At 45.0% G+C, this 14,256-nt stretch overlaps 1 protein-coding gene and 1 long non-coding RNA gene across 3 annotated transcripts in view; both read left to right on the top strand.

Annotated features, from left to right (window-relative positions):
* LOC119180702 (FGFR1 oncogene partner 2 homolog) overlaps positions 1-10,573 on the top strand; it is a 55,198-nt gene extending 44,625 nt beyond the window's left edge. For both annotated transcript variants that reach the window (XM_075884160.1, XM_075884159.1), the window contains exon 8: positions 10,180-10,573. In XM_075884160.1, the coding sequence (XP_075740275.1) occupies positions 10,180-10,488 (309 nt within the window). In that variant the 3' untranslated portion in view covers positions 10,489-10,573. The remainder of the gene's footprint in view (positions 1-10,179) is intronic.
* LOC142786516 (uncharacterized) lies at positions 1,501-6,697 on the top strand. The gene is made up of 2 exons (XR_012889081.1): positions 1,501-6,358; positions 6,490-6,697. It is a non-coding gene; the product is annotated as an uncharacterized LOC142786516 (long non-coding RNA).
* Positions 10,574-14,256: the final 3,683 nt, after the last annotated feature.

The raw sequence follows: 14,256 nt of genomic DNA, 5'->3' as shown, positions 1-14,256 counted from the left end.
ACCGAGAAAAGAGCCGCATGCTTACCTGCAAAATTCGACGAGGTGCTCGTGGACATCTTCTACTACCTTGAGAAGAGCGCCGATCGGAAAGACAGGCTTGTTGAATTTAAAGGGATGCACAACACGGAGGTGCGGAAGATTTTGAAACACGTGCCAACGCAGTGGATATCGCTTGGAAGGTGTCTCACCAGATTGCTGGAGCAGTGGCAGCCCTTGGTCAGCTTCTTTTTGAATGAGACAAAGCCGAAAAGCCAGCAGCGCCCAAGCTTTCTGGGGTCGTACCAGATCCCCAAGACAGCTGCAGCTTCGGCAGATGTGCGCGACGAAGTCCAGCGAGATCACCAAAGACGGAAGGAGCCAAGAGGCAAGATTGATGCAACCCGGGCAAAGAAAGTGAAGCTTTCATCTGAAAGTACCGGACGTGCCAGTTTGACCCGTGAGGAACGGCTTTTGTAGTTCCTGACCTCTGATGTAAACTTCGCTTATGGACTTTTCTTGAAGAGTGTCATCCCTGTGTTTGACAAAGTCAACGTCCAACTTCAGTCACAGGCACCTCAAATTCATCTACTCCAGTCCCTCTTGATGCAGTTTCTAAGGGACCTTTTGGCTAGGTTTGTCAATCCCTCGGCCATTAAGGCCTGCTCTTCGCCACTGGAGGTTCCCTATCAAGATCTAAAGAACCAAAAAGCCAACGAAGATCTTGTCCTCGGGAGCCGCACTTTGTCTGTTGTGGAAGGACTGCGTGCCAGTGAGAAGCAGTTTTTTTCTACTGTTCGGAAGTACTTTACTGTCACATGTGACTATATACGGCACAAATTTCCACTGAAGAATGTAACCTTTAATAAAGCGGAAGTTGCTAATTTGAAGTTTTTGAACGACGAATCTTTCACAAGCCTTCGCTTCTTCGTTGAGTCCTTCCCGCAAATTTTGCCCCAGGGGAACAATGAGTCAAGAGTAGAAGCCTTCGATGCTCTTGAAGTGGAATTTGCAGAACTGCAGGCACACCGTATTTCTGAGGACATTCTAAGTGAAGAGAGGATTGATGTTCAGTGGTCGGAAGTGGGAAGAATCACTAGCGTTGATGGAGACGTGAAATTTGGTAGAGTGTCAAAGGTGATGCTGCAGTTGCTTGCCATTACACACAACAATGCTGAATGTGAGAGGATATTTAGCATGGTTAAGAAGACGAGAACTGAATTTCGGTCTTCGCTTTCAAACAAGACTCTAGGTAACCTCCTCATGGTGAAGAGTCACCAAACTGGACGTTGTTTTGAGCATGTGTATTCTGACAACTTTTTGAGGCTTGCGAAGTCCGCAACTGCCAGGTGCCTTCACAAGTAAAGAGTTTGGTTCAAGCAGTAGCTCAAAATAAACATCCCTACCCCTCCCTGATGTCAGTCTCCAGTCTCAGTAACTTCCGCTATGCAACCCCCCCCCCCCCCCCCCACTACGGTCTCCCGAATTTTGATGCTGCGAGGTTGGCAGGTATGAATAAGGCACTGAAAACACAAAGTTGCCATCCATTGTTGGCACACAGTGTTGTGTGCATTCAGTATGTATTATCACTTAATGTGCATATCTGTCAAGCACATTTCCATTAATGTTATGCTACACCAGCTCTTTCAACTAGATATCTTTATCTACAGCTGGAATTGTTCCATGCTTAACATTCTGCTGCATAACTTCACCTGCGTTTTAGATTTTCATGGAATAAGTGAAAATGGGCTGTGCACTTCCCCTCATATCTCAAAACGGCAGGTGCTGTCCTAGAATTATATAAGCAAGAGTTCAGCAGCAGGCACTGCCAGCTTCACCATAATTTCTTCGTTATTTATTTATTTATTTATTTATTTATTTATTTCAAATACCCTCAGGGTACAAACGTACATTGAAGAGGGGAGGGGGCAAAGAAGAAAGTTAACACGTAATAATAACTTAAATAAAAACTTGGTTATAGTTTTAAAAATACAGAAATGAATTATCACGATGACGCTTTAAACAAATATCAGTTACAAGAACAAAGGCCAATGAACCAAAATGAATAACACAGCAATCAAAACACTGGACTGTCCTGGAAGAATTACAAGATTTTATCATTGGATGCACTGCCAAAAGAGATATAATGAAAAAAAAAAAAAAATAATGTACAAAAAGTAGCCACTCGCAAAACTAGAATACGAGAAGCATAAAAAAAAAAAAAAAAAAAAAAAAAATTAAAGGTATGAAAACAAACACTGAACGATGTTAACTCGAAATGAAACTTCGAAGTGCGATTTTGAAATTATTGGTGTTAGTTATGCTTGTGAGTGATGCAGGCAGATTGTTCCAGTCTCTGGTCGTTGTGGGGAGAAATGAGTGTGAAAAGCCGACGGTGTTGCTGTGTGGAATGTTTACCTTTTGGCGATGGTCGATGCGGGATGAAATGTACGGCGGTGGCTGAAGAAGCATAGAATGTAAATATGAATTGTGGTAGTAGATTTTATGGAAAAGATAGAGTCGAGATAGTTTTCGGCGATGTGATAGCAATGGAAGGTGTAGAATGTCTTTCATGTTAGTAACACTCGCAGTTCTTTGGTAATTGTTTAAAATGAAGCGGACTGAGCGATTTTGTATTTTTTCTAGTAATTTTATGTGGTTCTGATATCCGGTGTCCCATACTGACGATGCATACTCAAGCTTCGGACGAATGAAAGTTGTGTACAGTAGTAGTTTTAATGAAGATGGCGCTTGAGGAAACTTCCGGCGAAAATATCCTAATGTGCTAGTGGCCTTGGTGGCTATGTAATCAATATGAGTTTTCCATGAAAGGTTATTGGTAATATGGACACCCAAGTATTTGTACGATGTTACGCATTCTAGTGGGATGTTATTAAGTGTGTAAGTAGGGGAAGTCACTTCAGCACTGGAAATCCTCATACTTTTGCATTTTCTAACGTTTAATTCCATACGCCATAATTGACACCATTTAGTTATGTTATTAAGATCTTCCTGAATTAGTGAAATGTCTGCGGCATCCGTCACCTTTCTATACAAGACGCAGTCATCTGCAAACAGGCATATTTTCGAAGAGACATTAGTAGGCAAATCATTAATATAGATTAGGAATAGTAAGGGACCAAGCACAGACCCTTGCGGGACACCAGAATCAACAGGAATCAATGAGGAGTTAACGTCGTTAGCGGCTACAAACTGAACACGTGATGTTAGAAAGGCGCGAATCCAATTAATTACAGCTGTGTCGATGTTTAGAACGCTTAGTTTATGAAGTAGCAGTGCATGGTTCACTTTGTCGAATGCTTTAGAGAAGTCGAGAAATATACAATCTGTTAAAAAACCGCCATCTAGATTAGAGTGGAGAAAATGAGTGAAGGCTATGAGCTGAGTGTCACAGGAAAAGTTTTTGCGAAATCCATGCTGCGAAGCTGTGAAGAAGTTGTTATGTTCGAGAAAATTAACCAGATGTGTGTAAATTATATGCTCCATAATTTTGCAAGGCACTGATGTAAGAGAAATCGGTCTATAATTTTGTGGGTCATGGGATGGTCCTGATTTGTAAATAGGGATGACTCTGCCAGTTTTCCAGTCAAACGGTAAGGTACCCGAGTTGTAAGATTGCGAGTAAATATGTTCTAGTATGATTGAGCAATATTCAGCAGTGTTTTTTAAAAAGATTGCATTGATTTCGTCTACCCCGCATGATGCTTTAGATTTTAGTTTCTGAATGATGCTTTTGATACCAGTGGAGTTGAAGATTATGGGATGCATTGAGTGGTATTGAGTAGGATGGATCTCAGGCATCGGACCGGGAAGGTTAGGTGATGAGAATGACGAAGCGAAAGTTTCATTGAGCAGAGTAGAACACATATGCTCCGGTACAGGGCCCCCAGAACTTGTCAGCAGTGATATACCATTTTTATGAGCATTTCCCCGGATAATCTCCCAAAAGCGTTTTGGGTTAGCCTGTATTAAGTTTGGAAGCGTGGATTTAAGGAAGGAGACTTTGGCTGATTTTAGTGCTATGAGATATGAGCTTGCAGCGTTTTTGTATGTTAGCCAATGAGACGGTGTTGAGTGAAGTTTAGCTGTGCGGAATAAACGTTTTTTCTTATTGGATAATCGATTCAAATATGTACTATACCATGGTGATTTATTGTTAGCGTAAACAGTCCGAAGGGGGACATGTTTGGTTATTAGCTCACCGATTTTATTTTTTAAAATGAACCAGTTAGTTTCGACGGAGCGTTCTAGATAACTAGGTAAAAAAGTGGCCAGAAACAGGCACAGTTCATTGTTGATGGCCTCATAATTAGCTTTTTTATAATTTCGAATCTTTTTCCGCTGTCGCTTTATCTTTTGATGAGGTGTTGTAATCGTGAAGAGCAGGATGTCGTGATCGCTCAGCCCTGGCATGTGTGTTACTGTAGAAACTTTATCAGTTGATGTCGTTAGAATCAGATCAAGGAGTGATGATTTGTTTTTTGTTACACGTGTTGGAAGTTTGACTATCTGGGATAAGCCGAAGTCAGAGCAAACTGAAACGAACCGATTGGCTTCAGCCGTTGAGGGGTTAGAAAAAGGGATCGAATGAGACCAGATGATGTCAGGAAAATTAAAATCACCCAAGAGTATAATTTGAACTCCCGGGAAACGCATGGTAACCGCATTTAAACTGTCGTGAATGTCATCACAAAAGGATGAGTCACTTGATGGGGATCTGTAGCAGACACCTAATAATATTTTCTTAAAACTAATTGTTAGGCAACACCAAATAAGCTCTAAATTCGAGTTGATTGGCACAAGAGAACAATTTATGGATTCTTTAACAGCGAGCAAGACGCCACCACCAATCCTACCAGTTCTGTCACTTCGGTAAACAGTATAACGGTTTGCACACTCAAAGAGTTCGGGGTTTGTTATTTTGCTACTTAGCCAGGTTTCTGTCAGTGCAATAATGTCGGCGTTACAGTCATCAATAATACCACAGAATTCATCTTTCTTGGGAAAATAACTACGAATGTTGGTAAAAAGGACTGAACACTTGCACTCGTTTATGGTTCCTCCCCTCAGATGTCCCTAACTCGGCGGTAACCTACGACCTGAGCGAAGAGTTCTGCTACGTTCATGCTCGTGTGTGGGTTTTTTTCTGTGTATTTCGAAAATACAGTTGTTCGCTTCGTCGTATCCGTAAGATTTGCCATCGAATGTCAGCGTTTTATACCGAAGTTTGAAGGACGTGGTCTTTGATTTACCGTATTCTATTAGTTTTTTTCTTATGTTGCGCGTTGTTTGACAAAAATCTTCGCTCATTGCTATGTCAGTGCTCTTTAGCAAACCTCGTTTTGAAAAAACCAGCTCTCTCTTTTTAAATGTTTCAAATTTCGTTATAAGTGGTCGAGCTTTCGCTGAATCATAGCGTCCTATTCTGTGAGCGCGGCATATATCAGAACTTGTGACATCAATTTGGATAGTATTAGTCAGGAGGTTGATGATCTTTTTTTCCGATTCCGAAGAAGTTTCATCTGCGGCATCTGGAATTCCATAAAAGACAAGATTGTTTCTCCGCGATCGATCCTCTGCGTCATCAAGACGCGAATGCATATTACTAGTGTCTTTTTCAAGGCGCTCAACAGTGGTGCGTAGTTCTTTCATTTCATGCTGCCAGTGCTCGAAAACGGAGGTTTGGTTTTCAACTTTCGCCAGTCTGTCCTTTATTTCGTTTATTGATTCTGAAACTGACTGTTGTTGTTCTTTTAACACAGATACGGTGTCCAATATTGTTGTTTGCGCTGATTCCATTCTTTTTGTACGTTCGTTCAAATCCTTCATCGTTTTCACTAGTTCTGCTAAGTTGTCAGGACCTGGGTTGCTTTCTACATCCCCACAAAGAAGTAGTAGCAAAGAACAAAAAGGCAAGAGAACGGCTTGTGGGCACGGAAGCACAACAATAAAGGGTTCATCAGATCGGAAGCTACGACAAGGCAGTTTAGAAAGGTAACTAACCTGCAAGACGAAAAGACAGGTGCGTAAGCCTTTGGCTGTTCTTTCCATCGCGCTTCCGTGCCCACTGCAGTGATAGTGCTCGATGCTGGGTCTTATCCTATCCGGACGAGATGACGTTGATGTCGCAGCTGCGCACTGGTGGTGCTGCAGGTGGCGCTCGACGATGTTGGTCAGGTCCCAGCAAGCTGTTTCTGGCAGGTCTGGTGAAGGGGCAACAGCACAGATTCCGTCCGATAATGGAAGATCCGGGGAAGGGGCGGCTTCACGAATTCCGTCCGAGAGCGCGAAGCTTTCCCGTAGACCAGCCACTGGTACGCCGGCCGCGAAAACAGCGACGTACTGCAAGACGAAAAGACAGGTGCGTAAGCCTTTGGCTGTTCTTTCCATCGCGCTTCCGTGCCCACTGCAGTGATAGTGCTCGATGCTGGGTCTTATCCTATCCGGACGAGATGACGTTGATGTCGCAGCTGCGCACTGGTGGTGCTGCAGGTGGCGCTCGACGATGTTGGTCAGGTCCCAGCAAGCTGTTTCTGGCAGGTCTGGTGAAGGGGCAACAGCACAGATTCCGTCCGATAATGGAAGATCCGGGGAAGGGGCGGCTTCACGAATTCCGTCCGAGAGCGCGAAGCTTTCCCGTAGACCAGCCACTGGTACGCCGGCCGCGAAAACAGCGACGTACTGCAAGACGAAAAGACAGGTGCGTAAGCCTTTGGCTGTTCTTTCCATCGCGCTTCCGTGCCCACTCACACATAGTGCCCACTCACACATAGTTACTAACACATAGCTGTTCCCCAACTAGAAGAGGAATAGTTTTATGAGCAGTATGTGTTTATAATTTGTAGAACAAATTAACAGCCCTACCAACGTATATGCCATTGCCAGTGGTATCGTAGTCGGCACTATACTTATACTACATAAATAGGAGTTCGATGAATATGTCATTGCCTATGTGAGCAGTGCCCTGACTAAAGCCGAAGCTTATTTATTAGGTATTAGAGAAAGACTATTTGGCTATGAGTATTTAAGCCGTTGGAAAAAATCGGCTATGTTGGGTGATCACCCTTTTTAGATAGTCACTGATCAGGGCTTCCACTGGTGGATACTTTTCACCACGTTGGCCAATTTGAGATGCCTGTGGCGACTTAAATTTATGAATGGCGACGTGGCGTATCTTTGGTGATTTTTGACTTGGGTGTTGGCAGGGTTATACATTGTTAGCTCAGTGTCTTCGAAACCATTGGGAGACAATTTTTTTGTATTTTTGTAGTTTTAAACACACCATTGGAAGGCACACTTCACGTGCAGTTCAGTAGGACTGTCTTGTTTCTCGTATCTTCTGAATTCACCTAGATCTCAGAGACATTGGTGCAGTGCTGCGCCCGCCAGCAACTTCTCACAAAATATTGTTCGCTGGACTGCTTCGCGTGCCCCGAGGCGATGGTGTCAAACTTATTTTTTAGGTGCTTTAACAGCTTTAAGGTTCTTTAAAGTTTCGCTTTAGAAGTGGCTTGGTGACGGTGAAGCTCCAACTGTCCTGAATTGCTTGTCGACTTCTTCACTGCTGCAGTACCCCTTAATTTGGAATGTAGAGCTCAAGTGTATTGTTACCATACTTTCCGGGCCTGCCAAGAAGTAGGCTTCTCGGGGCAGCCTTCAGAAACTGGACAGGGGCGAGTGTGTAGCGTAAGCATGACCGCACAGAAAGTGTGGCGCAAGCATTGGGACGGTTGCTCGGTACTTTCGAATTCATTTCTGTTGTTTTGTGATTAAGTTGTTCGATTATCGTACACACAATTCCACTGCAATAAATTTTCTAAATCTGCAAGAAGGCGGCTACTCACGCTGCCCCTCTCTTGTAGCAACCACTGCGTCCTGTATTCACTACAACTGAAACCATCACGAACTTCCGTTATGAGGCGCTAGCATTCAGGGACGCTGCTGGTGCAAAAATGTCCTTTCTCAGTGCTTTCATGTTGAAGTGGGTGTTGTGTCTCCAAGCCCACTAAGCCCTCCCATGGTGAATCGGATGATTTGACTGGCATTACGGGTTATGGGTGGTACTGTACTCCATGGGGCTGTACATAATTAGCAATTTTTATTACCAGGCACACTGCACATATTTAAAGTGGTGACTCTTTTGGCCATATCTAAAAAAAAGGGGGGGGACTTTTCGTTTGTTGTTTGGCGAATTTCACTCGAAAGTCAGTGGCAACCCTGTCACTGATGACCATGCCCTTCGTTAGTTGTCAACCTGTAAGGACCCACCTGACTGACTTGCTCGCTGGACCCATGAACTATAAAAAAAATGACATCCACATTCTTTACTCGTCTGGTAGCAACTATCTTGTACTCTTTGCAGCCAGGCTACTCTCTTTTGTATTTGCAGTAGGCACCCTTGTCACCGCAACGACCCTTCTGATTGTTGCTCATGCTCTGCCATGTCTGTGATGATGTATGCAAAGCTTTACCTTCTAACGCACTAAGTGGGCACGTCGACCTCTTCAAGACCTACGCTTTACTACATCTGATTTTATCAGCCCAAAGTGTGTATCTTCATGTGCAAAAGTTCACACGCTCCTGTGCCCAGTGCTAAAAATTTGTGCGCTTCAAACAACTCTTCTGTCACAGCACCTTTTCTGCCCTGGTGAATTCTTTCATAGTGCTGCAATTGGAATAACATAGTAATGGATACCATCCTCTTCAGCAGGTGATTATTAGATGATTATTGTAGCAGGCCACTTCACTTGACTTGCTATGCTTAAGCAGCCGCTCTTCCGAGGGACAGTGCATGTGACTTTGCACCAATTTCGTTATGGTTATTCGTTCTGCATCATGGTAGTTCTCCTGAGCCATAGAGGCTTACCTTCATTTCTGATGCTTTAAAGGCATGCACCGCTTGACGAATGCTAAATCGTTTACCGCAAAAGTGCGGTGTACCGCTTGGAAACTAATGGCCCGACTGAGCGCTTCGAAAGCACTCTTTCGTGGTGATACGTTATCACTGTAATTACTCCGATTGGGACCGAGCACTCCCTTTTGTTGCCTATAGACTTACAGTATTGTGGCACAAGCTATGTTGTGTACTTCTATATTGGAAAGAACCTCATGGTACATCTGATTCTTAAAGAACTCCTTTGTTTGAGACTGCTTGATCTGCCGAGGAGTGCCGCCATCTTTCTCGCTCCTTTTTCCGCTGAAAAGGAATGGCAGCAGCTATCATTTCAGCCTCAGGATTGTTCTGTATCATCTTTCTTTTTTTCCAAACTTATTTATCTGACTTCATGTATACCTGCTATTCCAGCTTCTCCGCAAAATTTGTGTCGAAATTCTTTGGAGCCTTCTATCTTCTGAAGCAAAATGTCCTTTACCCTTTACTTCAAGGAGGCCTGCCATGATAATCGAGAGTATGTTATGGTGGTTATGTTGCCCAAGTGCTGAGCTGTGAGATTGTATCTCGGCTATGATGGTCAGATTTTTGATAGAGGAGAAAATGCTTGACTCCTGTTTACCTAATTTGGCTGCATGTTAAAGAACACCAAGCAGTCCAAATTTTCAGAACCCACTGCTCTGACATCCCTCATAATGATACCGAGTTTTCGGGACATCGAACACTAACAATTATTGGTATTATTTACTTTGTGGAGTTCCTCACGCCATCGACAGACATATACCATCACGGCCGCGAACATGTCCACACCTGTCTCTTGAAATCGCATCAAGACTCAGTAGGCTGTCAAGGTTGTGCCTCTTTTTGCAGAAGGCAAATTCAGTGTAGTAGCCAATGCCTCAGCAATATCACCATTGGCATGAGCTCGCAGTTATTTTGCTTGACAGAATACTTTTGGTAGCTTCCCGCTCGCCTGGGTGCGCTGCTAATCAACGTCCTAGCGATGCAATATTAGTCGTAACAATATTAGTCGTAACCTTATCAGTAAGTGATATGGCGGGATGGCTCAACTACATAAGCTGAAACTTTCAGCATATTAAAACAAAACTTTGGGATTTGTGTTAACTTTTTTATGTTTGAATGAGCATTTAAGAGATCAAACTTTTGTGTAGCACTTGTAACGACATCAGTTCATGATGGCGGTTGCATGGCAGCTTCGGTGCCATCACCCTCAATGTTTCGCACATCGAACGAGGCTGTAAGGTTTTTCTTTCTTACGTTTCGTGGTTCAGGTGAGCTCTGAGGGAAACTGGATGCACCTGTGCTACCAGTCGCGGCTGCAGGCCAAGAAGGCCCTCAGCAAGAACGGCAAGGTTTTCGGGGCCCACACCATGGTTGGTGTCAAGGCCTGCGTGTCGCCCGATCAGCCAGACCAGGTGTCTTCGTCCAAGGAGAATGTGTCTGGCATTGAGGCCCGGCCGCTGGTGCAGGCCTATCGAGCTTCTGCCAGCAGGCGCCAGGTGACGCTACCGGAGATTCCCACGCCGCGACGGGACACGACGGTGGCATCACGAGCGCTCGAGTATCTCTTTGGATGGTAGCAGCGCCATCATCTTCGCCGCACCCTTTGGTTTTAGCCCTGCCTGTGGTCCTTAGTGCTGCAATAAAAGCGATAGTTCTTACCAATTGCTGCTTTCTTTTTATTTTCCGTGTTTTTTTATGATGGAGCTGTTCTAACGCTGGGTGTGACAACAGATGACCCATCACGCCCAGCATTCACAGCCTTGGTTCCCAGATATACCCATAGATGGCGCAACTGCTTGGATCAAGGGGCTTTAAGTCGTGGTAGGTCGCAGAAAAATCTGTAGTTGCTTGGTGGAACGTGGAAGTGCGGTTCAAGTCCCTAGGGTCACTGTAGTCCGGACGGGTGTGGCAGTGACCGCTACATGTCCTTTCCTGTACAGTACGTTCCACTATTAAGCGAACACCTGTGTGCGTCACCGGCGGTCCGCGCAGCTCTAGCTGCTGGCGAGATTTCGGAATGCGACACATGCGCATTGGTTCCTCAAGGTGGTGCGTGCCCCTTGTCGTTCGCTACTTCTCTGCCCATGCACTCTGCATGCTTCAGCGAGCCATGACCCTTCGCCCTTTTCATTTCTGCACGGCAAATCAACAGATACCAAATCAGCCTTTCGCTTTTTAAAAAAATAAGGCAGTATTTCATGGTTTGAAAGGACAGCTAAGAATCTTCACTGCATCAGACTTCAATTGCCTTATTTGTTATCAAAAGCTGCCAGTTGCAGCGACAGTACAGTGAAATTTCTGTATAACGAACTTCAGGGCACCGTGGAAAGTTGTTAATTATTTTGAAAGGTTGTTATAGTGAAAGCTCGAAAATGAACCATAAATACTTATTTTTCACCGACAAAAACGACTTGCCTTTACTACAGTGGGTCCTTGAACTCGTTTTCAGGAGAAGAAGACAAATGCACAAGTAAACACCGAAAAATCCACGTTTACTTTACAGAAGTCTGTGTTTCTTTTTTTTTTTTACGCGAGCAGCACAAATTTTGCAGCACGAAGGCCTACAGCTCATTCACATTGCTGTGGTGCGATTCGGTTCTTTGGTCACAACAGCCTGCTTTTTGTCTTCCAGTTACCGAAGAATATCCATTGTCTCGCTTAACGAAAACTGCTTCCGCTTCTTCGTCGCAGGCAGAGATGAACTCATTTGTAGTATCATCGCAGCGCGAACATCGACTTGCTTTGCGGATGCGATAAGTAATCATCGAAGAGAGATGAACAAGACTGAAAGAAACAGGGCTTCCAAAGAAAAACCTGAAGTGTCACGGCTTTCATCGCCTCTTTCGAATAAAAAAAAGTGCTAAAAAATTGGCAGATCCCACTACAGTGGGAATCGATGATATGCGAAGCACGAATGAGGAAGGGTGATAGGTCACTTTAAAATCAGCACACAATAAAATTTGGAAGTAAATTATGCCGTACATGACATTCATGTCATGATTATCATGTTTGGATGTTTCATTTACCTTCGTCATCTGTTAACGTAGCCTGATACCAACTTCGGTATATATTGAGCTGGCGAAACGGCCGCGAGAGTTCTATGAACGTAGCATGTAGTCATGTTTTACATGAAGTCCATACCATGATTATCATATTTAGACGTCATTTACATTCATCGTCCATTCACGTCACGTAATACCAAATTCGGTATATGTGGAACTAGTGAAACGGCCGCGAGAGCGCTATGAGCGTAGCATGTAGTCATGCTTTACATGAAACGCATATTATGATTATCAGGTTTGGACGTGTGATTTACCTTCGTCATCTATTCACTTCCCGTGATACCAAATTTTGTACATGTGGAGCTAGCGCAACGGCGGCAAGCGTGTCATATATGGCCCAATATACTGCGACGCAACGTTGACGTACGCGCAGGCTGGGCGCAGCGACGCCACACTAGCAAAACGCGAACACTCTATATAGTGTGACGCCAGGCGCAACCGGCGTCCGTCGGCGCGGCCCGGTGGCGATCGGCGCGAAATGCAACAAGCTGCATTTCGCGCCGACGACGTTACTTAGACAGCACCGCGTCTGCCTTTCTTCGTGACGGAGGGACGCCGTGTGCGCTCAAACGCGCATGCGTCAAAGCAGCACAGCGTGGCGCGCGCCTGCGAGTGTATGGCATGCAGATCCAAAATGAACGTCAGCGGGCAGATCCACTGACTTCTACTAGGGGGATATCGGCGCCTGGCGTGGCATCGCCGGCATGACGCGATAAAACGAACGCCGGAGAGCACGCGCGCCGGCTCACGTTGAAGTGTATAGGTGCCTTGAGTGTGGCGTATATTGATGTTCATACAAGACACGCATCCCACGAGTGTCATGTTTGCACCAGTCACATACCTTCGTCATCCATTCACGTCCCGCAATACCAAATTCGGTATATGCAAAGCTGGTAATATGGCCGCGAGCACATCATGAGTGCGGCATGTAGTCATGTTACATGACACGCATGTCATGATTATGATGTTAGGGTCTGTCGCTTGTGTTCGCCACCATACTAGTTTTGCAACATATTATGTGAATAAAACCACCACAAAAGCAGCAGGACCTTGACTTCTAAATCATGACTTTTATGACATACACGTCATGATTTTCATGTTATCACTAGTCATTTATGTTCGTCATACAGTAATGTTATATAATACGAAGTTTCATATTGATACCATTATCCTAAGGGTCAGGATAACTAAAAGTCGTAGGCAGCTATATTGTTACGAGTAACTTGTTTAATGATCTATTTACAGCGCACAGAACTCGACGAGTAAGATGGCGCCAGACCAGCATCCAACGGAAAAACCCACTTCGTCCTCCTCTTTCATGCAGCCGTGTTAAGCGGCTGTTTTGTATCATAACCCCCTGCGGTAGAAGCACCGTCCCGGTGCTAAATTTACGCAGATGATGTCGAAGGGGGGTAATAGGGCTTTAGCCGAGCCACGTGAACAATGTCGCTCGGAGCTGACGATGACTTTGTTGGATCAGTTGGAACAATCTCGTACGTGACGTCTGTCACTTGGCGAACGATACGGAATGGCCCAGTGTAGGGCGACAACAGTTTTTCCGACAGTCCCACACGCCGAATAGGTGACCAGAGGAGCACGAGAAAACCCGGAGAAAAGTGCACGTCCCTATGGTGAGAATTGTAGAGCTGTTGTTGGCGCGTCTGTGAAGCCTGTAGACGGGTACCGGCGACTTGGCGCGCGTGGTCGGCGCGCGCAATGGCTTCACCAGCATATTCAGTGGCCGCAGGTAGTAACGTGTCTAAAGGTAGAGTTGGGTCCCGGCCATATAGTCGATAGAAGGGCGAATATCCGGCAGTGTTGTGACTAGATGAGTTGTAGGCGAACGTCACATACGGCAAATGAATGTCCCAATCGTGGTGGTCTGGCGCAACGTATTTGGCAAGCATATCGGTTAGGGTCCTGTTAAGGCGCTCCGTGAGGCCATTTGACTGGGGATGGTACGACGTAGTAAATTTGTGCTTGGTATGACAAGACCTCAGGATTTCATGAACGACAGCTGATAAGAACGTGCGACCACGGTCGGTGAGAAGTTGACGGGGAGCACCGTGCACTAATATTATGTCGTACAGCAGAAAGTCCTTAAACGTAAACATTTTGACAGCAATCTGTCTGGCTGGGTAGAAAAGTTTAGAAAATTGAAATTGCTCCAGCCACAGTTCAAATAGAGTCCGACGTTTCGAGACCGACTCGGTCCCTTCCTCAGGGGGTGACTGTCTTGGTCGTGGAAGTGTCGTCGCGTCGTGTTCTCTCACCACGGCTCCG

Source organism: Rhipicephalus microplus, unplaced genomic scaffold, assembly GCF_043290135.1.
Source record: "Rhipicephalus microplus isolate Deutch F79 unplaced genomic scaffold, USDA_Rmic scaffold_24, whole genome shotgun sequence".
NCBI classification, from domain to species: Eukaryota; Metazoa; Arthropoda; class Arachnida; order Ixodida; family Ixodidae; genus Rhipicephalus; species Rhipicephalus microplus.
The sequence above is the reverse complement of the archived record's forward strand: the minus strand, read 5'-3'. Positions and strand labels throughout refer to the sequence as shown.